At 45.8% G+C, this 23,867-nt stretch overlaps 1 protein-coding gene across 1 annotated transcript in view; it reads left to right on the forward strand.

The window, feature by feature from the left end:
- Positions 1-22,758, forward strand: part of LOC147628720 (transcription factor RF2b-like) — a 47,480-nt gene extending 24,722 nt beyond the window's left edge. The window contains exon 4 of the mRNA XM_086813956.1: positions 22,298-22,758. Coding sequence (XP_086670082.1) covers positions 22,298-22,536 — 239 coding nt within the window. The 3' untranslated portion in view covers positions 22,537-22,758. The remainder of the gene's footprint in view (positions 1-22,297) is intronic.
- Positions 22,759-23,867: the final 1,109 nt, after the last annotated feature.

A 23,867-nucleotide genomic window follows, 5' to 3' on the forward strand; every position in this document is an offset into this window, starting at 1 on the left:
GTGAATCTGGTACAATCATCATCAAGCAGCATAAAGTAGAGAGATCATAGTCACAAGGGACGGGGGACGGTGACGGGGGACGGGGAACGGGACGGGGGACGGCCATAAGTAGGGAACGGGGACGGGGGAGGGAACGGCACTCAAAAAATACTTTTTTTTAAAATTTTTCTACTCTGCACTTATTCTACTTTGGAAGTGCATCAAAATGAGCACAAATTTACACTAAAATGGTAAGATTTGAGTCATATTAATAATTAAGTAGATACAAAATGAGTCATGACTCAAGAGTCAAGACACAGGAGTCAGGACTAAGCCTTAAGGAGGCAAAATACAAGGACGGACTCAAATGAGTCAATGACAAAAAAGTCTTGAAGACTAGAGGCTAGAGGCTAGAGCTAAGTAGTAAGGCCCATGAATCATGATCCATGAATGATCATCCACGTGAAGTGCTCGCCTCATGGTCATGGGTAGCTTGTGCGGCTGCCAAAGAAGCATCAAGCTCATCCTCAGTCTCATCCTCACTGGCATGCTGCTCGTGCACCTCATCCTCCCGTTGCTCTTCTTGTTGACTCATCTCCCACTCGGTGAAGGAATCTGCCTTCTTGGTCACGCTCTTGCAAAGCATTCGCAAGTTCGCGCTGACGAAGACAAGGTCATTGGCACGCTCTACCCCGAGTCGGTTCCTCTTCCTAGAGGCAATGTGGCTGAAGGTACTCCAAAGTTGCTCCAAGCAAGAGGAGTTGACGGCCTGGCTAAGTATGCGGATGGCAAGCTGCTGCAGCTCCGGTCCATCTGAACCAAAGTCCTCCCACCATAGAGCAGCACCAACTTTGGAGCGGTCAACCTGTGCATCATGACAGCCATAGGAGCCATGAAATGACCTGTACATCGAAAGCTGGTCCCTGATCTTGCGCCTAACCGATGCATCAGGCACAAGACGATCCAAGATGATCCTCCATCCAGCGCTCACCTCCCGGTCGCTCTCCTGCTTGTTGCCTTGGAATTCTGGGTCCGCCACATAAGCTGCTGCATGCAATGGAGAGTAGTAGGAATTCCACCTTCCTAGACACAAGGCATGGATCTCCTCGTATCTGTCTTCGTCAGGCACGAAGTCTTTCAACTTCTCTATCATGCGATCCTCGTAGACCTTGCCTATGCATGGTTGCATAGCGTCTACAATTCTCAACAGGTGGATATGGGCCTCACCATAGCATCTGTGGTCTTCACACGCTCCCACCAAGAGGCGTCATCCGCCCGTAGCCTACACTCTTGGCCAGTGTTTGTATGGGACTCTTGCATGGCGACAAACTCGTCGCTAAGGAAAAGCCCCCTCAAAGCACCACTACAATCCTTCAACCGGCCCAACATGAGAAAGTTGTAGGCAAACCGGGTGTCGGAATATTTGAGGAGAGAGAGACAGGACCTCTTGTTGAACTCATGCCGAAGTCTTTGGTGGTTGAGGACAAAGGAGACCATGGTGTTGGCCTCCTCAATGAGCGGGCTGATCCATGGTAATGCCCCGATGTCCTTGAGGAGGTTGTTTATGCAATGAGCCATACAAAAGGACACCGTGACATGTCCATACATACTTTGGAGAATAGCTCCCGCCGCCCTATTGGAAGGCTCCCCATCCGCAACAAAGCCCACTACATGCTTGGGGCAACGATCTCCATGGTGGTAGCCCACTCCGCCGCAAGCACATCCGCGCTCTTCCCAGTGCCGGATGCATCATGAGATGAGATGAAGTACATCTCTCCACGGGAATATGCAACCATGCCGTGAATACTCCTCTTGCGGGTGTCACTCCATCCATCCACAATGAGGGAGACTCCGTTCCTCTCCCATTGCCGCTTTGTGTTGTCGGCCGCTTGCTCTACAATGCGCTTCTCCTTGTCGAGCAATGTAGTGCGCAAGCTCTCGGATGAGGGGGGCGTATAGGTTGAGCCATACTCCCCAATCTTCTTAACCATTACCTTGAAGTATTCCGACCTATTCAAGAAAGTAATTTACTAATGAGAAGGGGACTAGGATGATGAAAACATGAATGATGAATTGGCAATGATCGATTGCACTTACCTAGCCGCTTGAAAGGCAATGTGGTCGTGGAAGAAGAAGCGGGCCACCGCCATATCCACCTCCTCCTTCAACTTGGGGTTCCAATTCTCCCCAAGTGTAGATTGTCGCCGTGGGCCACGTAATGATTGAGAGGCCGTGGAGATGGAGGGTGCCGGTGTCGTGGATGGAGTAACATTCCGACTTGATGGGGAAGGTGATGGTGTGCATGATCCCGATCCACCACATGACTCCATGGTAGAGGCTTGAGTTCCTCTCCCCATCGTAGTGGGATCCACGGCCACTCGTGGTGTCCTTCTTGTCGCTTCGACCGCTTCATAGTCGCTAAGCTTGTCAAGAAGTTCCCGTCTCTTCTCGGGCGTGACATTCGTGCAAAACCTCACCTCATGCCCACTCTCATGCAAGAGGTGGGCTCGCACTTTGTCGGCGCCACCCATTCGCCGGTACGGGCAAAGCTTGCATACCCATGGCCGAGAACCGCCTCCATGAACAGATGTGGTGTAGTTTACCTCCTCCCACCATGTCCATCTCGTTGTCCTTCTACGAGAAGCCCCGGCACGTGAGGAGGATGCCATGGTTGAAGATGGCTTGACTCTTGAGCCTTGAGGAATGAGAGAGAGAGAGAGAGAGAGAGAGAGAGAGAGAGAGCCTAGAGGCTTGGAAGTTGGAAGACTCAAGACTCAAGAGGCTTGAGGGAGAGGTGAGAGCCTAGGCCCTAGAGCTTGGAACTTGGAAGTTGGAAGAGAGAAGATGCAAGAAGCTTGAGCCTTGAAAGCTTGAGCAATGAGCAATGAACTTGTGTGTGCTTGTAGTCTTGTAGAGGTGGGCTCTTATATAGATAGGCAAGAGAGAGAGGAAAGCCTCAAGGGCAAGAGAGAGAGAGAGGGCCAAGGCCCAACAACCATAAACGGCTAGAAGAGCCCAGGCCCAACAGCCATAAACGGCTACGAAGGCAGCAGGTGCAACGGCCAGAAACGGGTGCAGGTGCAGGCGCAACGGCTCTCTGCCGTCCCCGCACAGGCCGTCCCCTGTTTGAAACGCCCGTCGGGGGACGTCCGTCCGTCCTCGTCCCTGCGCCGTCCCGTTTCGGCGTCCCAGCGTTCCTAGGCTCCGTCCCCGCCGTCCCCTGTGACTATGAGAGAGATCCTCCCAAAGATGGTATCTGCTGAGGTCCACACAAATCAGCGTGAATCAACTCCAATGGTTTCGAAGCCCGCCTGGAAGCGTGCTTCGGAAAGGATTCCCTGTGCTGCTTACCATGTATGCAAGAACTGCAACGCCCTTGCCTACTACCAACATCTGGCAAGCCAACCACGATCTGGTCCCGGAAAGCTCGCCTCAAAGCATCCACATTTAAGTGGCCAAAATGAAAGTGCCACAAATCTCCGACCTGAGAACCTATCAATGAGGAGAGTGCAGAGAGCTTGTAGATGCCATTCTCCACACCGCCTTCCCAAACAACTTGGCCAGTCTCACGGTCCCTTAGAGCAAATGAAGGCTCCTCAAATTCCACCCGAAAGCCAGTCTTGCATACCGCATGCACTGACAGAAGATGAAAACCCAGAGCAGGGACATAAAGAACACGGGAAGCATGCTTGCCCCCCTTGCTGTCGGGAATAATCTCCATCCGGCCCTCACTATGTATCGGAATAGTGGAGTTGTCGCCAATAAAGATGCGACCTGACTGCTGTTTCAGATCCAGAAAGAAGTCACGGGATGGAGTCATGTGCCTGGAAGCACCACTGTCGAGAATCCATTCCCGGGTATCCTTCGCGGTGAAGCCAATTGCCTCCTCGCTCAAAGATGATGAAGCATCGGAGTCCACCATCTCTAAGTGCACAAATGCCGGAGTCTTTGCTGCCGAGGCTGAGGAATCAGCACTCTTCCTTGTCCGCTTAGGGCACTTCCTCCAGTAGTGGCCTTTCTCGCCACAATCATTACAAGATCTTTCGGCCTTCAGCTTCTCTCGTTCTGAATCAGGCTTCTTCTCAGAAGACTTCTCCGGTGAAGCCTTCCCTTTGCCCTTGTTATTCCGGCCTTTCGGCCGTTGGCCAGTTAAGGCCTCCGAACCTCCGCTGTGAGGAGGGTTCGTGAAACGTTCCTCCTGGTCCAAGACCATTGGCACAAGCTCCTCCCAGGTAATGGTGCTGAGCCTGCCACTCGTAATCAACGAGGAATAGAAAGTAGAATACTGACCAGGCAAGTGGGACAGCAAAGTGATGGCCATGTCTTTAGATGATATCTCTTTCCCAGCTTGTAGGACTTCTTGCTGAAGGGCCTGCAGCTTGTGGATGTGTTCCCGCATCGTCGAGGACTTTGCAGGGTTCAAAACCCGCATTTGCCCTTCCAAGGAGATCCGTTTCATGGGTGATACCCTGTTATACAAAGAAGCCAAGTGTTCCCATATGCCTCTCGCCAGCGTCATGTGCTTCACATGATTGATCACTTGTGGTGTGCAGTTGAGGAAAATAAACGACCGGACCCTGGCGTTGACACGATCCCACATGTGTGCCTGTCCCTCTCGGTCCTTCCCCGTTGACAGTAACTCCCCTTCCTCAGCTTTCGACCGTGGACCCCCGATGATGATAAAATCAGCAAGGTCATATGACTCCAGCACCGACTCCATCATGACCTTCCAGATGCCGTAATTGGACCCGTCCAACTGACGATCCACTGGGAACGTGGGGAGAGTTGGAATCTTCACGTGCTTCTCAGCCATCTCTAGTAAATCTGCCATCGCGGAGAGTAACCTGAAAGCGTGGGTGGGTGGGAAAAAAAATTTGAAAACCCGCAAGTGGCTGTCCAGCACCTTAGCCCGCCTTCCTCTTGCACCTTCTCTTCCCGTACAGCCCAAAACAGTCCACCAATCAGCAACCTAACGCTCCCCCTCTTGCTCAGAAAAACTCCCAAGATCTATCTCGGGCCTAGAGCTCTGATACCATGTCAGAATATGCAGTGGAAATGATAACCAAACTTGGGTAGACAAGAGCAAGTAGACTGCAGAAAATAAACAGCACAAGAAACACAGAGAGATAGGTGTGTAAACTCTTCTCTATACTCAAGATCCCGAGAAAACTGAATGAGGAAGTGGTGGGGGCAAGGGGCCTATTTATATGCCCCTGGGAGAGCAGTCGGCCAACACTGTACAAGTCCACGATTGCATAAATCCAGTCGGCCAGCAAAAGAAGTCCACGACTATGTGAATGCAGTCGGCCAGCAGTCCAGAAGCCTACGCATCATCTGTGTGCAGTTGGAAAGCCACAGGACTGCTGTTGGGACAGTCGGCCAGCCTTGGAGTGCTCATGCCAACCTTTGGCATCCCTCCCCACCACTAGAAAAAATGGGAAAAAATATGGGGAGTGAGGAAAAAATGATAAAACACCTTAGACAGGGCGGGCACACCCACAACAGAGGCCCTGGTGTATAAATATAGACAGGAGATGACTTCTAACAGATCACTGAGAAACACATGATCCTGTGAAGGCATTTAATGCTGGTAAATTCTGGTCATGAGCTGCTGTAAACAGGCCGACAGCCACTTGTCTCCACTGACCAGCAGCTTGGACTCATATAAGAGCAGGCCCTCATTCCATTGCATAAATCTATCTCATAAAATCAGTACTTTTAGAGAACACAATGAAGATATGTGTGCTTGAAGACTTTGGTCTTTGCAAGCATAATTCACAGCCAGCTTCAATCCAAAGGTAGCCCCGAAGTTTGCTTCAGTAGTGCATCTCCCTTAGTAGATATGGGTGTGCAGAAGGCTGTCTGAAGTGGCTTCAAAGTTGGCTTCATACCGCTTGATGGTTCAACATATGTTTGGTCTACAACGTCCTTGCATTTGGGAGTCTCCGTTAGTCAAGTCTCCGTCCTTGCGTTTGGTAGTCTTCGTCCTTGATGGTTCTCCAAAGTAATATAAGAAAATATTCCTGCTTGTAGGGGGGCCCCTTCAGTGGGTAAATTGGGACCCAATTTGGTGTGTTCTCTGCTTCTTCTCTCTCTCTAGCTCTACCTCCTGTGTATAAAAGATTGCTTCATGCTCACTTCATAAAGGTATAAAGAAGGTCTTGCTGTGCGTTACACGATCTAGCCAGTTGCATGTTACATTGGTATTAGAGCTTCTGGTTGTGACCCAGCGTAACTACCTAAGTGAGCAAAACCGTGAATGGTAAATGGTAAAACTGAGGTAAGGGAAAACCACTCAGCCATTCACCATGTGTAGGAGAGGAAGAAAGAAGTTACCAAGAAGACATCACTGTAGAAGAAAGTGTCCACGAAGACACCACTGCAAAAGAAAGTGTCCTTGAAGACACCACTGCAAAAGAAAGTGTCCTTGAAGACACAAGAAAAGAAGAAACGCTTCCTCAAAGCGCAACAATGATCCTTCAAGAGGTAATGGAACAAAACAGGTTACTCAGGCTATAGCTACAAGAAGCAAAAGAAAAAAAAGAAAAACAGCCTAAAGAGCAACCTAAAGAGCAGATTATGGAGCAAGGTTCCTAAAGTCTTTAGCATATGCTTCTTCTCATGGAGCAATAAAGAAGACGGGAACTTGATGAGGCACGATAGATAGAGGAAACCAAAGGTAGAGAGATTGGAGGCCAATGCCAAGAGAACGCGTGGCGGCAGAATACCAATATAAGCTAGATCGGGAAGCCGTGCAACTCCACATCAGCAATTGCCAGCAACCTTTCAGGCCAATCTTATGGCAACGCTTCCCAAAACGGCACTTGGTCCTAGCATCTCATCCGCTCCATCAACCACCGTCATACGACCTCAACAACCAAACTTCAGTAAGTATGGTGGTAAGTGATCATTCTACAGTTACACAATTAATTCATCAATTTGTTGCATATTTTCCTTTGGCTAAAGTTTGAGATCCACAAGACAAAGTCCATCTGGCAGCTCCACACTTCATGGGAGAAGCCGTTACTTGGTGGCAACAGCGTTCAAGTTTGCACACAGACCTAACCACAAGCACGACCCATTATGTATGGGAGACTTTTGTGTCGGACCTCAAAGCAAGATTCCTTACACCCCAGTACATGACCAATTTGGAGGATGAGTTTTATAAACTCTCCCAGAATGGGTTGCCCGTGTTGACTTATTCCAATAAAGTCATCGCCATGGCACAACAGTTGGGGAAGACGGAAGATGAGAAGTTGAAACAGTTTCTCAGGGGGTTAGATACAAACATGAGGTTTCCCGTTTGCAATTTCGGCCTCAAGTCTTTTGAACAAGCTTTGACTCTGGCACAAAATCAAGAGAAGATGCTGAACGGAGGTAAGCTTGAGCAGGTCCAAACCACTCTTCCCAAACCCCAGCAGCAAGCAGCAACCTTCATCCCAGCCGGATAACTGTACTCAAAATTGTGAAGACAGTAAGGACAAAAAGTCTCAGAGCACCTCAGGCACCAAGAAAACCACAAAGGCTAAGCCTAAAAAGATGCCTAAGGAGAAGGCCAAGGAGGGAATTACTGGAGGTTATCTCTAGCCGTATAGCTATTACCCTCTTTGAATCTAGTACCCCCAGTGGTATTTGATGATAAGCAAGATTCGTGTTTGAAGATGGAGGGGTGGATGTAGTGTCAGTTGTGGCTATGGTAGAGGAGGATGTGTTGGAGGCTTTATAAAGCTTGTAACTTAGTGCAATCTCACTTACCATGGCCTACTTGATGACAGACAAAACAATGATTTTGTGTTTGGTGGCGATACTGAAGGGTAGACGAAAGCTCTCATCTGTGCTTATGGCACAGCCAAGTGACAACAATTCATTGTCCTATTTGACATGGGCAGCTCCGAAGACGCCATCTCTCCGTAGTTGGCTAAGATGATGCGTTGCACATTAGTGTCTCATAATTTAGTCGTGGATGGGTTTACACATGGTCTCCGCACCATAAAGCTCAATAGTTTGAGTTTAATGTTCAAAAGGCCATGTTCAAGCGAGATTTTATAGTCTCACCACTTCTGGGGTGTGACATGATTCTCGGCATCCAGTGGTTTCGAGAGCATGCACCCTTGGCGGTAGGGCACCTTCACAATTGTTGACGGTTTACCTGAGCCCGTCATAATCTGCGGGGATAGGAGCATCCAAGGAATCCCTCTCATTTCACATGTACATGCCCAAAGAGCTCTCAGAAAAGGAGCTGAGCGTGCGTTGCTTTATGTCTGCTCCCAACAGTTTGTTGTTCAATCAACAACTCCCTTAGAAAGAAAGTTGGCAAGTCTCCTTCCAAAGTCAAGACATCGACGATCTCCCACCACAGCTCCCACCCTCTGGCCTTGAGGATCAACACATTGAGTCGGTCTCTAGGACATAGCCTCGTAGTAAGTTCCCCTATCGCCTTTCTAAGGCATTGGAGGGCAAATTGGAACAACAAATATCTCAGTTGTCACATACACGCCCGTGCCATGGCTAATCCTCTGCATGAACAGCATTAATTCTTGTATTAGTCAGTACGAGATCAGTATCCTTACCATTAGCATCTTTATCACCATCATCAACATCAGCATGGAGGACTTGGGAATCTGGTCGGCAGCCTCCATAACACAGTCCGCAGCCATCCAGGGAAACAAGGCAGCAATCGGCAGTAGCTAGGCGAAGGCAGCATGCATGGATAGCAGGAAAGGAAAGCGCATCTTTCAAAGGGGCATTTAATGCCCAATATTTGTCCAGGGCAGCAGGCTGACAGCCCTTTAGCTGGCCGACCAGCCACCTCAACTCATATATAAGCATGAACTCAACTCATATATTTCTGATTCAGCTAAGTATGGTGTTATCTGCTCTCAACTTTTTAGATTCTCTCGTCCTTGCTCTACTAAATTTGCCTTTATCTCTCAATCATGCCATCTTATTTTGCTGCTTATCGAAAATGGTTATAGTTTCAATAAGATTTTGAAAAAGGTTCGGTCTTTCATGAATTGTAGTAAGTTTATCTTTGGTATTTAAGCTTTTGGAATGTTTAAAATGATAAGGAGTAAGTTTTATAGAAGTGGGGAGTTGAAAAGCCCACTTAATTCATAATTCAATGCTCTTTTTTGTAAAAGTGGCTTGTTCTAGCTTACAGTAGGGTTTGTTGTTTTAACTTAGAGTAGGCCTTGTTTAGTCTTTTTGTAATTCTTTCTCACTCTAGCTTAATATAGACTTAGTTTGGTTCTTTCCTATGTTTTGTGATTCTTTGTTGTTATACCTTAGAGAAGACTTTGAGTGCTAGTCTCTATCATGGTTGAATATGCCCATCACCTCCAGAGAGTGATAGAAACTCAGTTCGCTGGTTTTATAAAGCATGTTCTTTTGGACTAACCTTATACAAACCTGGATGTCATAGCTTATTGTCCACGCTATGCATGGTAGAGTTGATGAACCTACACTTCATGTTCGGACAGACATTGGAGTTAATGGTTGCACTTTTGAGTCGAAGTCTTTTTTAAAGTTTAGCTTAATATTTGGTTCTGGCTCTCAAGTGCTTTAGGTCTAGAGTTTACAGTTCTTTGTTTTGCTATTTTGTGTTGTTGTAGTATCTCAGCTCAAAAGTTTTAAGTTCTTATTAAGAAGAAGTGTGTGTATGCTTTTGTGTGTGTGTTTTTTATTTTTTATTTTTAAAGTTTCTTTCATTCATGTAATTGTTTTGTTTTGTTTTCTTGTTTCTTGTTTTTTGTTTATTTTGTTTATTTTGTTTTGTTTTGTTTTGTTTGTTTTGTTTTGTTTGTTTGTTTTTTTTGTTAATGTCTTAATTAAAAGTCTTCGTTTGATATTATCTTTTGATTTCCTCTCCTTAGTAGCTAGGTTTGTTAGTTTATTTATTTTTGATCTTTCAAATGCTTTGTTTTTGTCTTTGTCCTTCTTCACTATTATTTCTTTCTCAAATCTCTCAATTCGTAAGTTCAGATTTTTCTGACCTTATGAAAGTATATATAAGCATGAAGACATAAATCAATTTATTCAGTCAGCAGCTAAGTCATTCATCATTAGTAGTCAGTAGAAGATATGTAGAAGGGACCAGAAGGTCGCCCTATGGGGCTGACCAAAGGCCTAAGCATATACAGACAATCTTGTCACCTTTATATTAAAATACAAGAAAAACCCTGACACCAATCTCTCTCTCTCTCTCTCTCTCTCTCTCTCTCTCTCTTCGCTCTCCTCTGTCTTAATTATGTATAAATCAACATCTTGTTCTTAATCAAGATTAGGGCTGTGGATCAGTATAGCAAGGCTTCCACGTATGCAACATTGGTAGCCCACTAAGCATAAGTCCCAAGGGAGGTGCACAGTTCCAACAGAAGAATGCAGGAGGGTAGTAGATGGAGTGGTTTGCAATAGGTGAAGCCAGAGAAAGCATTCCCTGAGAGTATGTATGTGTTGGATTATATCATCTCCAGAGGGTCTACATCACCATTTTCATGCTTGTATTGGCCTTGCATTGGCATATCTTTGCAGATATTATTTAGCATTTTCTACCATTTTAAAGGTATTTTATAGCATTTTTATAGCATTTTATGCTATTGTCCTACTGTCAGCCTGCTCTACAGTTGGCCAACCAGCACTCTGAGGGATATATAAGGGTTCTCACCCTTTCCCTCATTATCATCTCATTTCTTTGCATCTTGTTGAGGTCGTTAGCATTTGCTTCTGTTTCTTACCATTGTACAACACCTAACGGGCTTCCCCCGTGCTCAGTTAATAAATGTTTATCAGTTTCCAGCATTTACAGGTCTTGTACTTGGGCCTACATCTGTGTTTTCTATTTGCTTCACTTTCTTTCATGGAATCAGAAGAGAGCTTTGTTTTCTGTTTTGGAGTAGAGGCTTCAAGAGTTTATTGCGTTTTATGCAGATTTCAGCGTAAAAGGTGCTGCGTTTTCTTCCGGGAGAAGAGACTTCCTCAAGATTGCTGCGTTTTCTTCATCTGACGCTTGGGACTGTTGTATTTCTGAATTTTCAGCAAAGATTCTTGATTTTTATACTGATTGGATTGCTGATTCCTGAAGCCCTCTTCTAGGTGCTGAGGACATGGATCTACATCTTGGAGAGATCTTCCTTCTTTCTCTCCTTTCAGTTTCCCACCCTCCCTCCCTTTTCTTCTTGCTATGCATAGTGAGGGGACTTTTTTTTTCAGCCCCTTTCTTCAAAGAAGGTTTCTTGTCAGTGGACATGGCTTCACAAGGTTTCTCTACTGCTGCGCCTTCTCTTGTTGATTCTCCAGCACCATCACAGCCTGGATCCCTTGCTCCCGCCGCTCCACAGGTGGTTCCTATTCCCAATCTTTTCTCTCTAAGTTTCTCTCATCCAAGTCTTTCTCCCACCCCTACCCACATACCATCCTACAATCCTCCCAAAGTCATTGATTCCATTAAGCTTATAGCAACCAACTATCATACTTGGTCTTTCTACATTCAGTTGTTGGTGGAAGGAGCCGGTGTGTGGATGGCTATCTCCACACCTCACTTGGTGGATCTTGCTTTGAGAAGCATATTGGATGCTCGGGCTCGTCTTATCATTATCCATTGCATGACACTATCTATACAGGCATAGTTTGTCTCTACCTGGAGTAATGCTCATCATATGTGGACAGAGATCCAGAGGAGGTATGGTAGAGTTTTGACAGTGAAGATTGCCAAATTGGAGTCGGATCTGGAGAGCTTACCATCAACAATCCCATTCATAAGCTTTTTGGTAAGTTGCCTCCTTCCTTTGATTCTTTCAGGGATAATATTTACTTCCGTGATCCTCTCTCTCCTTTTGAGCAAGTCATGAGTTATCTCCACTCCAACAACAACAACAACAACAACAACAACAAAAACAAAGGCAAACGCAACAAAAACAACAACAACAACAAAAACAAAGGCAAGGATAAACAGGATTTTAAGGAATCCAAGGATAAAAGCAATGAATGTGATAATTGTGGCAAGTCAGGTCATACTGAGGCTCGTTGCTTTGCTTGTCGTGATGATTCTCGAGCAGCCAAAGCCAAGTATAAAGCCTAGGATGCTTCTAAAGCATCTAACAAGAACAACACCAAAGATAAAGGCAAAGTTTCAGAGGAGGGATTTGCCAAAGTTGCATACATGGCAGTCACAGATTCTACCACTTTGTCAGAGGATTCATTCCTCGTGATCACAGATATGACTTCTCCTGAAGAGGTTAGTGACACACCTGAAGCGGTGGAATGGGTTGGTGATAGTGGTGCTTCTGTCCACATGACCAATCAGGCCCATATCTTGGAGGACTACCAGACTCTCACTTCTTCAGTTAGTATCGACGACAACTCTTCGCTTCTTGTCACCGGTGTTGGTAATGTTTCTTTGGGTACCTTTGCCACCTTACATGATGTTCTACATGTACCACGGATTTCCAAAAATCTGTTTACAGTATACAAAGCTTCTCAGAAGGGTCTTGGTGTGTATTTTGATGATGAGGTCATTGAAGTAATCGACAGGAAGACTCTCTTGGTTGTTGCCAATGGAGTCCATGATGGGGGTCTCTACAAGATCACATATCTTAGCAGATATTATTCAACATTTTTCTACCATTTTAAAGGTATTTTATAGCATTTTTAAGGCATTTTATGCTATCGTCCTGTTGTCGGCCTACTACAGCTGGCCGACCAGCACTCTGAGGGATACATAAGGGTTCTCACTGTTTCCCTCATTATTGCCTCATTTCTTTGCATCTCGTTGAGGTCATTAGCAGCTGCTTCTACTTCTTACCATTGTACAGCCATGCTCAGTTTTCAGCAATAAACATCAGTTTCTAGCATTTATAGGTCTTGTACTTGGGCCTACATCTGTGTTTTCTATTTGCTTCACTTTCTTTCAGTACGCAGAACTAGTACCATAGTTGCATTCCGTACTTGTACTCATCCATTTGGTACTTTCAATACGTTTATTGGTACCATGCTTTCCGTACTCGTATTTAAAAAAAAAAGTTTAAAGTGACTAGTCACTAATAACTACTAGTGAATACATGGTATGTAGCTTGATGTTTAGGGGCTTGAGCGTCGCCAACAACATCATGGCGAGAAGAGCGACATCACATGATGAGCATGAGAAGATATACATACAGCTTCACAGAGGGCTTGAGGGCATTGATAGACGAGTCACTCGAGCTCAGTCTCGAGCTCTCACGACCACTTCCCTCACTTCTTCAGCTTAGTAGAGTCATCCTTTCACCTCTAAAGGCACCAGGGTGTATACTTGTGGTGCACATTCGAGAGGGGGAGCTGCGAGAGCGATCCGTAGAGGCAATCCAGAGCACCAAATGCAGATTCCTCTAGAGGAGAGAGCTGGACCCTCTACCATTGTTGAGGAGATATCGAGTATTGACGTACCAAGTGGGAGCCGCTATATGATTTTGATGGGAATCTCCTCACAGACAGAGATTACTCAGCACCCTCATCTTCAGGCTTGGATGATAATGAGTGAGTGGTGACTCCTAAGACTTGATTTATCAGCAACTGGTCTTGTGGTGACTGGTTGCTCTTACTAGTTAGTGGTTAGTATATAAGTATTTACTTCAATAGTGACCATTGATTAGTGATCTATTCAGCTTGTAGTTGTTAGCTGCTAGCAGCTAGGCTTGTACTTCATGATTTACATTTGACATTTATAGAGCATAGATGTTTGAATTTCAATTGTTTTTTATGCAATTTTGTTTATCGGTGTTGTTAAATTATGAATGATTTATAATACATATTTTTCATTATATATATATTATTTTAAAAAAGTGAACGTTAAGTACTTATCTCCATGTGTACTTTACGTACTCGTACGCATACCGTACCGTACCTAAAGTATGCATCCACTATGACCAATACATCATTAAGCTCTCAGATCATAGTGCTCAGTTCTTTAGCAAGACTTGGAAGTGGAGATCAGGAGTGAAGGTCTTAAGACTAAATATCAGTTAAGGTTAGAAGTCAGTTAAAGTAGAAGGTCAAAGTCAGTAGCAGTCTAGGGAGGAAGGATGACAGAGTGTCCACCCCGTCCTTAAGTTTAGCAGAAGGGAATGCCACGTGCACGCTTGTACCATGGCTAATCCTCTGCATGAACATCATTAATCCCTGAATTAGTTAGTACCAGATGAGTATCTTTACCATGAATAGTAGCATCATCATCTTTATCACCATGATCAACATTATTAGCATCATCAACATCATCATCATTAGCATGGAGGACTTGGGAACCTAGTCGGCAACCTCCATAACATAGTTTGTAGCCATCCAGGGGAACAAGGCAACAATGGCAGCAGCTAGGTGAAGGCAGTAGGCATGGATAGAAGTAAAGGAAAGTGCATCCTTCAAAGGGGTATTTAATGCCCAATATTTGTCTAGGGCAACAGGCCAACAATCCTTTAGCTAGCCGACCAGCCACCTCAAACCATATATAAGCATGAAGACATAAATCAATTCATTCAGTCGGCAGTTAAGACATTCATCATTAGTAGTCAATAGAAGAAATGTAGAAGGGGCTAGAAAGGCCTTAGCGTGTACAAACAATCTTGTCACCTTTTTGTATCATATTAAAATACAAGAAAAACCTTGACACCAATCTCTATCTCCGTTCTCTCTCCTCTGTCTTAATCATGTATAAATTAGCATCTTGTTCTTAATCAAGCTTAGGGTTGTGGATTAATACAGCAAGGCTTCCGTGCATGCAACATTAGTTACTTTGGGCCGGATTTATCTGCCCATCCTCCTCGCCATTCGTTGCACCCATCTTATTCGTGCAAAAGAAAGATAAGAATGGAAGTTTGTGTGGATTACAGGACGCTCAACAAGCTCACAATCAAGAATAAGTTCCCAATGCCCCTCATCGACTACATTCGCTTACTGGTGCTAAATATTTTTCCAAAATAGATCTCAAGAGTGGCTATCACCAGGTCCGCATTTTTATAGCCGACATTCCAAAAATGGCTTTTCATACCGAGCGTGGCCACTACGAGTTCGTGGTAATGCCATTTGGCCTCACCAATGCACCAGCAATGTTTAATAAAATGATGTCTCGGGTATTTATTGAGCTGATTGGGAATGTGTATTCATCTTCTTGGATGATATACTCATCTTTTCTGCCACAATAGAGCAGCACGAGGAGTGCGGAGAAGGTCTTGCATTAACGAAATGAAGAACACATTTGGTCTCTTAGAGGTTCATTATCTGGGATAGGTTATTAGCGAGTCTGGTATTCGTTTGGACCCTGGCAAGGTACAAGCTGTATTGGATTGGGATGTTCCTAAGACTGCCCAAGAAATTGGATCATTTGTGGGTCCTACAACACCCACATGGACAAATTTTCCGACCTTGTTGCACCTCTAACAGATCTGCTCAAGGGCGTGAAGACGCGTCGTCAGAAAGTGTTCGAGCACTGGAGGCCTTCCATGCATTACAGAAAGTTGTCTCAGAAGCACCACTCTTTAAGCTGGCATCATGGGTGACCCTTTCGAGGTTATCACTGACGCTAACAACCTTGTAGTGGCTTACTACAGCCGCAAGTTGAATGATGCCGAAAAGAATTATTTGTGTATGACAAAGAGCTGTTAGGGGTGATCACCACTCTTAAGCATTGGAAATCTTTCCTTTACGGGAGGGATTTCACAGTAAAGACTGATCATTAGGCACTTAAATGGTTGCGAACCATGCTTAGTGCCCAATGGAGTAGCTTGAAGTGGTCGACGGATCAAAAGCCATCGAGCTTAAGCAGATTCTCCTCCATAGGTGGAAGCATGGTTCCGGTCACAAAATCCGACAGTTCTATACAAAATTCAAGGACCGAGGCACTCACGAAGCTGTTTGGCTGGACGAGAATTTCTTCCAGGAGTACCCCCAGTTATTGGCGGACTACTTGGAGGCCATGCGACTACCACCAAGCTAAGGACGAGGGAATGCCACATGTACCATGCTTTGAGGTGCAATGTGACACACTATAGGTCATCTGAGGTTAGGCATGGTAAAAGTCAGTCCTTTAGATGCATATATAGAGCATGTTACAACATATAGTTATCTTGGTACATGGGCCAGCCTATTGGCCAGCCCATATGGCTTGGTAGGACATGGGCTCATGGGCTAGGGCATTGGCCAGCCCATGGAAGAGCCATAAGTAACAGTCGGCAGCCTGTATGAGGTTAGGAGCTGTCGGTGGCCAGGTGAGGATGCAATCGGCCAGCATCAGAAGATGCCACAACAGCCATACTCTTACATATGACCAAGCGCAGCATTTAATGCTGGTAAATTCTGGTTGTGAGCTGCTGTAAACAGGCCGACAGCCAGTTGTGTCCACCGACCAGCAGCCTGGACTCGTATAAAAGCAGGCCCTCATTCCATTGCATAAATCTATTCCATAAAATCAGTATTCTCTTAAAGAACACAGTGAAGATATGTTTGCTTGAATACTTTGGTCGTTACAAGCATAATTCACGGCCAAACGCCTAGTGCCTCAGTCCAAAGGCAACCCCGAAGTTTGCTTCAGCAGTCAGCCTTTAGTAGTGCATCTCCCTCAGCAGGTCTGGATGTCCCTGTAGCTGGCCGAGTGCATGTGTTCACCTTCTGGAGCAGGCCGACTGTTGTAATCTGGTCGTGGACCTCTCAGATATGCTGACCGACTCTTTTTCTGCTGGCCGACTGGTGACATATGCTGGTCGTGGACTTTTGTGTCCTGTCGGCTGTCCCTTCTACTGGCCGACTGCTCTCTTGGGGCCATATAAAATGGACCCATAGCTCCCATGCCATTGTATTAGTTTTTCAGGATTTTCCTTGTGTATATGGAGAAGAGTTACACGCCTCTCTCTCTCTCTCCGCAGGAGACAGAGGACACCTGGCTTTCGGACACCACGCCTATACCAGAGAGATGACAGAGATCAGAGCTCAGTTTCACAGAGAGGGTGCGGAGCGACTGGCTCGCTTCAGAGCACACCCAGGCATGTTCTTCAGGGAGCTGTGGACACCCCCTTCACTGATGTATACCATTTTATACCCCCAGTATGGTACAGGATGGAGCTAGCTAGGTTGCATATCATGATTGTATACTCCATGCATATAGCTTTGCATTCTCCTAGTAATAGAGCTCCATCCCCTGCACACCCAGATTCAGCTTTTTTATTCAGTACTTTTTCATTTTGTTGGGATGACAGAGGATACCCCATACAGGTACTCCGATTTGTCTCATAGGCCGAGTTCGGTCTTTTGGAAGACGTTAATAAAATCTTTCTTTCTTTCTCTCTCTCTCTCTCTCTCTCTCTCTCTCTCTCTCTCTCTCTCTCTCTCTCTCTCCATTGCTGTATTTTTTCTGCACTTGCTCTTGTGTTCTCAGATTTTGTCTTCATCTCCGCTGCATATTCTGACATGGTATCAGAGCCCTAGGCTCTTGATAGATCTTGGGAATTTTGTGAGCAAGAGCGGAACTGTTGCGTTGCTGATTGGTGGACTGTTTTGGACTGTTCGGGGAGAGGAGAAGCAAGAGGAAGGCGGGCTGATTTGCTGGACAGCCACTTGCAGGTGTAAGTTTTTCTTTGTTCCCACCCACCCACCCTTTTAGTTACATCCTTGCAATGGCAGATCTGATTGAGATGGCTGAGAGACATGTAAAGATCCCGACACTCCCCACGTTCCCACTGGACCGTCAGTTGGATGGGAATAACTACGGCATATGGAAGGTTATGATGGAATCTATTCTGGAGTTATACGACCTTGCTAATTTCATCGTTGTTGGGGATCCACGGCCGGAGGTAGAGGAAGGGGAGTTACCGTCAGTTCGTAAGGACCGGGAGGCACAGGCACAGTTGTGGGATCGTGTCAATGCCAGGGTCCGTTCATTCATCTTCCTCAACTGCACACCGCAGGTAATCAATCATATAAAGCATATGACGTTGGCCAGAGGTATATGGCAGCATTTGGCTTCTCTTTATAACAGGGTATCGCCCATGAAGAGGATTTTCTTGGAAGTACAGATGAGGGTTATGAACCCTACAAAGTCATCGACGATGCGGGGGCACATAAGCAAGCTGCAGGCTCTTCAGCAGGAAGTTCTTCAGGCTGGGAAGGAGATATCATCGGAGGACATGGCCATAACGTTGTTGTCGCATTTGCCCTCTCAGTACTCAGCTTTCTACTCGTCTTTGATTACCAGTGGCAGGCTCAGCACCATCACGTGGGAGGAGCTTGTGCCCATGGTGTTGGACCAGGAGGAAAGATTCTTGAACCCTCCACAGGGTGGAGGTTCGGAGGCCTTCACTGGCCAATGGTCGAAAGGCCGTAACAAGGGCCAAGGGAACTGAGAAGAAGTCCGACTTAGACCGCGAGAAACTGAAGGCAGAGAGGACCTGTAATGATTGTGACGAGAAAGGCCACTATTGGAGGCAGTGTTCCAAGCGGAACACCGAGAAGGATGAAGAATCCTCGGCAGCAATCGTGAAGACTCCAACATTTGTGCACCTGGAGGTGATGGACACCGATGTTTCATTTTCTTCGGGTAGGGAGGAGGTTGGAGGACTCGCCGCTACGGATACTCGGGAGTGGATTCTAGACAGTGGTGCTTCCAGGCACATGACTCCTTCCCGTTCAGATTTACAAGATCTCTGCAGGTATTCTAGTCACATTCTTACTTGGGATACATCCACTATCCGAGTTCACAGTGAGGGCGGGTTGGAGATAGTTCTTGATGGCAGAGGGGGGAAGCATTCCTCCCAGGTGTTGTATGTTCCATCACTTGGTTTTCATCTGTTGGCAGTGCATCAGGTTTGCAAGACTAGCGTACGGGTGGAGTTTGATGAGCATTTTGTTGCTCTCCGGGATAAGGCAACATGCCAGGTAGTTTGGGAAGGCGGAGTGGAGAATGGAGTTTACAAACTTTCAGCACTCTCTCTCCTAGGTCCTCAGTTTTGTGATGAGTGGTAGTTTGGTAATGGCCACTTAAGTGTGGATACGTTGCAAGTGCAGGCTTTCCGGGACCAGATGGAGGATAGCTTGCCAGTTGATGGCAGCAGTTGGCAGGAACTTTCCAGTACAGATGTTGGTAGTTCCTGTGTTCGTCAGTCAGAGGAAACTTTATAGGTAACTTATGCGCTGATGTCTCGTAGTATTCGGGACAAAGGAACTCCTGTAGATGAGGAAGTTCTTTCCACGGAGACCTCTTGGAAAGCCAGGCAGGTGACAGTTGATTACTTGCAGAGTGAGGTGGATGTTGCACAAGCTTTGTGGTTCCGGATTCAGAGGGGGTTGGTTACAGGTTTCCGAAGGCCTTGAGTGGTCTTCAGCAGGTGGACTGAGCATCCCACCGTAACAGTTGTTGATCCTTGTGAGCAGTACGGTGCCTCTCTGACTCGGAAGCAGAATGGTTCATTGATTTGGTTGTTGTATACCAGATTAGACGGGAGCTTCCTAATGAGGTTGATTAGCTCATGTTTGCATGTGACTCTTTGGGAGGCGGGATTGCGTATCTTGTGGTTTCTGCAGCATGCGAAGGATCTTGGACTCTTTTACACAGGAGGGGGATTGATGGATGGAGTCCGACTCCACGATTGGAGTGACTCAGATTGGGGAGGAGATCCAGACATGAGGAGATCTACTTCAGGTGACAGTTTTACCCTCGACTCAGGAGCAGTTTTATGGAGCAGTAAGAGTCAGCCATCTATTGCCTTGCCGTCGACAGAGGCAGAGTACCGGGCTGCTTGTGATGCTGCTTGCGAGGTGGTGAGGTTGCAGAGGTTACTTGGCAGGATTGGGTTTCCATTGGTGGAATCCTTGGTCATCCAGAGGCACTTTGTTCGTGAAAAGATGGTTGCTGATGACATCTTGCTAGAGTTTTGTTCGACCGAGGACAGTGCGGTGGACCTCTTCACAAAGTTGCTATCTCAGGCGTTGCTCCGGCGGCACTCCAGTTCCCTGGGGATGGTTCCACAGCCAGGAGCTGAGAGGGGGTGTTAGAAGTCATCTCCTGTCTATACATATACACCAGGGCCTTTGTTGTGGGTGTGTCTGCCCTTATTAGGTGTTTTCTCATTTTTCCCCACTCTCCATATTTTTTCCCTATTTTTCCATGGCTTGGGTGGCTGCCCTGTGATGGCAAGATGTCCCAGTAGCTGGCCGAGTGCATGTGTTCACCTTCTGGAGCAGTCCGACTGTTGTGATCTGGTTGTGGACCTCTCAGATGCTGGCCGACTCTTTTTCTGCTGGCCGACTGGTGACATATGCTGGTCGTGGGCTTTTGTGTCCTGTCGGCTGTCCCTTCTACTGGCCGACTGCTCTCTTGGGGCCATATAAAATGGCCCCATAGCCCCCAAGCCATTGTATCAGTTTTTTAGGATTTTCCTTGTGTATATGGAGTAGAGTTACACGCCTCTCTCTCTCTCTCTCTCTCTCTCTCTCTCTCTCTCGGAGACACTTAGAGCCCGCAGGAGACAGAGGACACCTGGCTTTTGGACACCACGCCTATACCAGAGAGAGATGGCAGAGATCAGAGCTCAGTTTCACAGAGAGGGTGCGGCGCGACTGGCTCGCTTCAGAGCACACCCAGGCATGTTCTTCAGGGAGCTGTGGACACCCCCTTCACTGATGTACACCATTTTATACCCCCAGTATGGTACAAGATGGAGCTAGCTAGGTTGCATATCATGATTGTATACTCCATGCATATAGCTTTGCGTTCTCCTAGTAGTAGAGCTCCATCCCCTGCACACCCAGATTCAGCTTTTTTGTTCAGTACTTTTTCATTTTGTTGGGATGACAGAGGATACCCCATACAGGTACTCCGATTTGTCTCATAGGCCGAGTTCGGTCTTTTGGAAGACGTTAATAAAATCTTTCTTTCTTTCTTTCTTTCTCTCTCTCCATTGCTGTATTTTTTCTGCACTTGCTCTTGTGTTCTCAGATTTTGTCTTCATCTCCGCTACATATTCTGAAACATACTGCTTGATGGTTCAACAGACGTTTGGTCTACGCCCTTGTGTTTGGTAGTCTCCGTTAGTCAAGTCAGCCTTCAATAGTGCATCTCCCTCAGCAGACCTGTGTGTGCATAAGGCTATCTGAAGTGGTTTCAAAGTTGGCTTCATACCGCTTGATGGTTCAACAGACGTCTGGTCTACAACGTCCTTGCGTTTGGCAGTCTCCGTTAGTCAAGTTTGAGTAAGTTCTCTGCATTGTCACAGTTCTCCAAAGTAATAAATTGGGACCCAATCTGGTGTTGCCTTGCTTCTTCTCTCTCTTTGGCTTTACCTCCTGTGTATAAAAGATTGCTTCATGCTCACTTCATAAAGGTATAAGGAAGATCTTGCTGTGCGTTACACGATCTAGCCAGCTGCATGTTATAGACAAGGCTGTAAAATGTATTTTTGTTGGCTATAGTAGTGGCAATAAAGGTTACCATCTCTACAATCCTTCTACTCCAAAGGATTTTTGAGAGTAGGGACGTGGTATTTGCTGAAAATCCAGCACAACCATGGGCTGAATTTGGTAAACAGCCACATGATGGTTCACAGAATGTATTTGAGGAACTACTCCCATTGGGCATTGATGTAAGGTCAGATCAGCCACAAAACATGCCTAATGGATAGCATATGGGTGATCAAAATCAGCCAATAAATCAGTCCATTGCAGCCCGTGATATAGAGGATGTGGTATATGAACAGAGGACAGCTTTGCAAGAGTCTAGAACCTTGCCTCGTTGGCTGGTCCTTAGCAGGCAATTAAAGATGCTACTAGGCCCATGATTGTTTCTTTGCTAATGTTTGCCAGCCATCACCTCCATCACTCCGAAGGAAGGTAATGGGTATTTCGGACTTAGTTGGTGTGTACACCCTCTATGGGTGTGAATAACCCTTATTAAAGTCTAGGTCAAAAGATAAGGCTTGATGCCTATAAAAGCATGTACTTAGAAAGGTTCTCTAATAATATGGAGTATCATTTGAATTTTGCAATCTCTCTCTCTCCACACACTCACACAGATGCTCCATCGTGGCACCATGAATATTAACACATAACATGTTAATATTGTGTGGTGCTCTTGCGTGCTTCTCTTGATGTGTTCCTGAGTATCAGTGTGCGTGCGTGAGTGCATGTGGGTGTGCAGGAGTGCTATTTAGCAGTACAAAGTTTTTCAAGGAAAAAAACGAAGGTTACTGAGTAACCAAGTGCTAATGCCTCACTGTGTGTGTGTGTGGAAGAGAGAGAGAGAGAGAGAGAGAGAGAGAGAGGAATTATTATTATTATTCATGAAGCCGCGTATGCTTTTATTTCCCCACAGCTTTGAATGATGCATTGAGGGAAGAGGTCCAGAGGCTCAAGCTAGTGACGGGTCAGCTCAATGGTAGTAGCAGACAGATGATGCCCCTTAATCAGCTTCAGCAAGCACAATCTGCATGTACCAGCCAGTCGCTAGGACAACAGGCGAGTTTTCAGGCCAGTGTGTTTGGAGGAATGTTAACAGGTTCAGGAATCATGTCGGAGGGACTGCCAGTCACTGGAGCAGGCAGCTCCTTCTGACGATTCATGGAGTAACAGAGACAGTCCATTGTACAGTTAAAAAGTTTTGTGAATTGCTACACCGTTGCTTCCAAATATCTTGACAATCAGCGAGTTCAGAGATGGTTGGCCTTTGTTGAGTTTTGAATGACGTGACCAATGAGAATGGCTGTGGTTACTTTTTTTTTTTTTGGGGATTTGTTATTCTTTATTTATCAATTGAATTGAATTTTACTTGAAGGATGAGCCCTGTTATTGGTGTGATTATTCTAAACATTGCTCCAATCTTTTACTCGGTTCTTTGTACATTTTTTTATCAAGTGTATGCTTGGTTGAACTAAAAACAAAGAAAGGTTAATTATAAAATTTGTGCACGCACACATGCGTGGAGAGAGAGAGAAGAGGGGGAGAGCACGTGGCAAGCTGTCATAGGTCCAATGCCCATGCAAGCACAAATAAGCAAGTCTTAATTTAATTGATATAGCTTAAGGGAAGAGAAGCAAGTAAACAAAAATTAATGAATACCCATGCAAAATTTGGTACCCATGTTGTGCTCATTGTTGTTATGTGTCAATACTCTCGTGCTCAAGTGTTAGCCCAATTGCTTGCACCTCTAACACCACCACTCGATCCTACGAATGTCATGGCGACCCATATACAACAGAATGTGCAAAATGAACCAAGGGGGATGTATAGGATACCCGACATTCCTATACTACTGTCGGTCTTACCACCACCACCACCACCTCCACACCTAAACATACTTTGATCAATCAAGTTTGATCGGGTAGTCGTTGGAAGAAAGGGGATGATCCTCATGAGAAAAACTAAACAATGATTGTTATGAGGAGCCTTGGGATATCTCGGACTCCTCTATATCATGCAAGGTGCTACACCAGTCCTAGCATTCAAGACCCCCATGGCCCTAGTGGAAGGCACGTGATAGGGCTCCATTGCAATGTTACAATTGCAAAGGAGCCTACCAAATAGCAAATTGTCCTCTCAATAATGTTATTCCAAACCAATTTCCAACACACGTGCAAATAGAGGCAACTATAGCCTTTACATCTTCAATGTGTGGAGTGGACCAGTTTATCAAAGTTTGTCCATATAAATCAAGTGGAAAGGGTTCAACTTCTACTAATCTTGCAACAAGCCTCTGTATGCTTAGTATACACATTTGGATGGGTGGCAATCCCATTGAATGCATTCACTCATGCCCAAACCCTACAAAAATAAGGTAGATGTTCAGTTCCCTACTTTAGCCTCTAAGCAGGTAGAAGAAAGAGGGGTTAAGAAGGCAAGCAAGGGTGAATATGCGGTCCGAATACATGACAATTTGGATGAAGAGA

This window comes from Cibotium barometz, chromosome 19, assembly GCF_041138505.1.
Source record: "Cibotium barometz isolate CiBa-2024 chromosome 19, ASM4113850v1, whole genome shotgun sequence".
NCBI classification, from domain to species: Eukaryota; Viridiplantae; Streptophyta; class Polypodiopsida; order Cyatheales; family Cibotiaceae; genus Cibotium; species Cibotium barometz.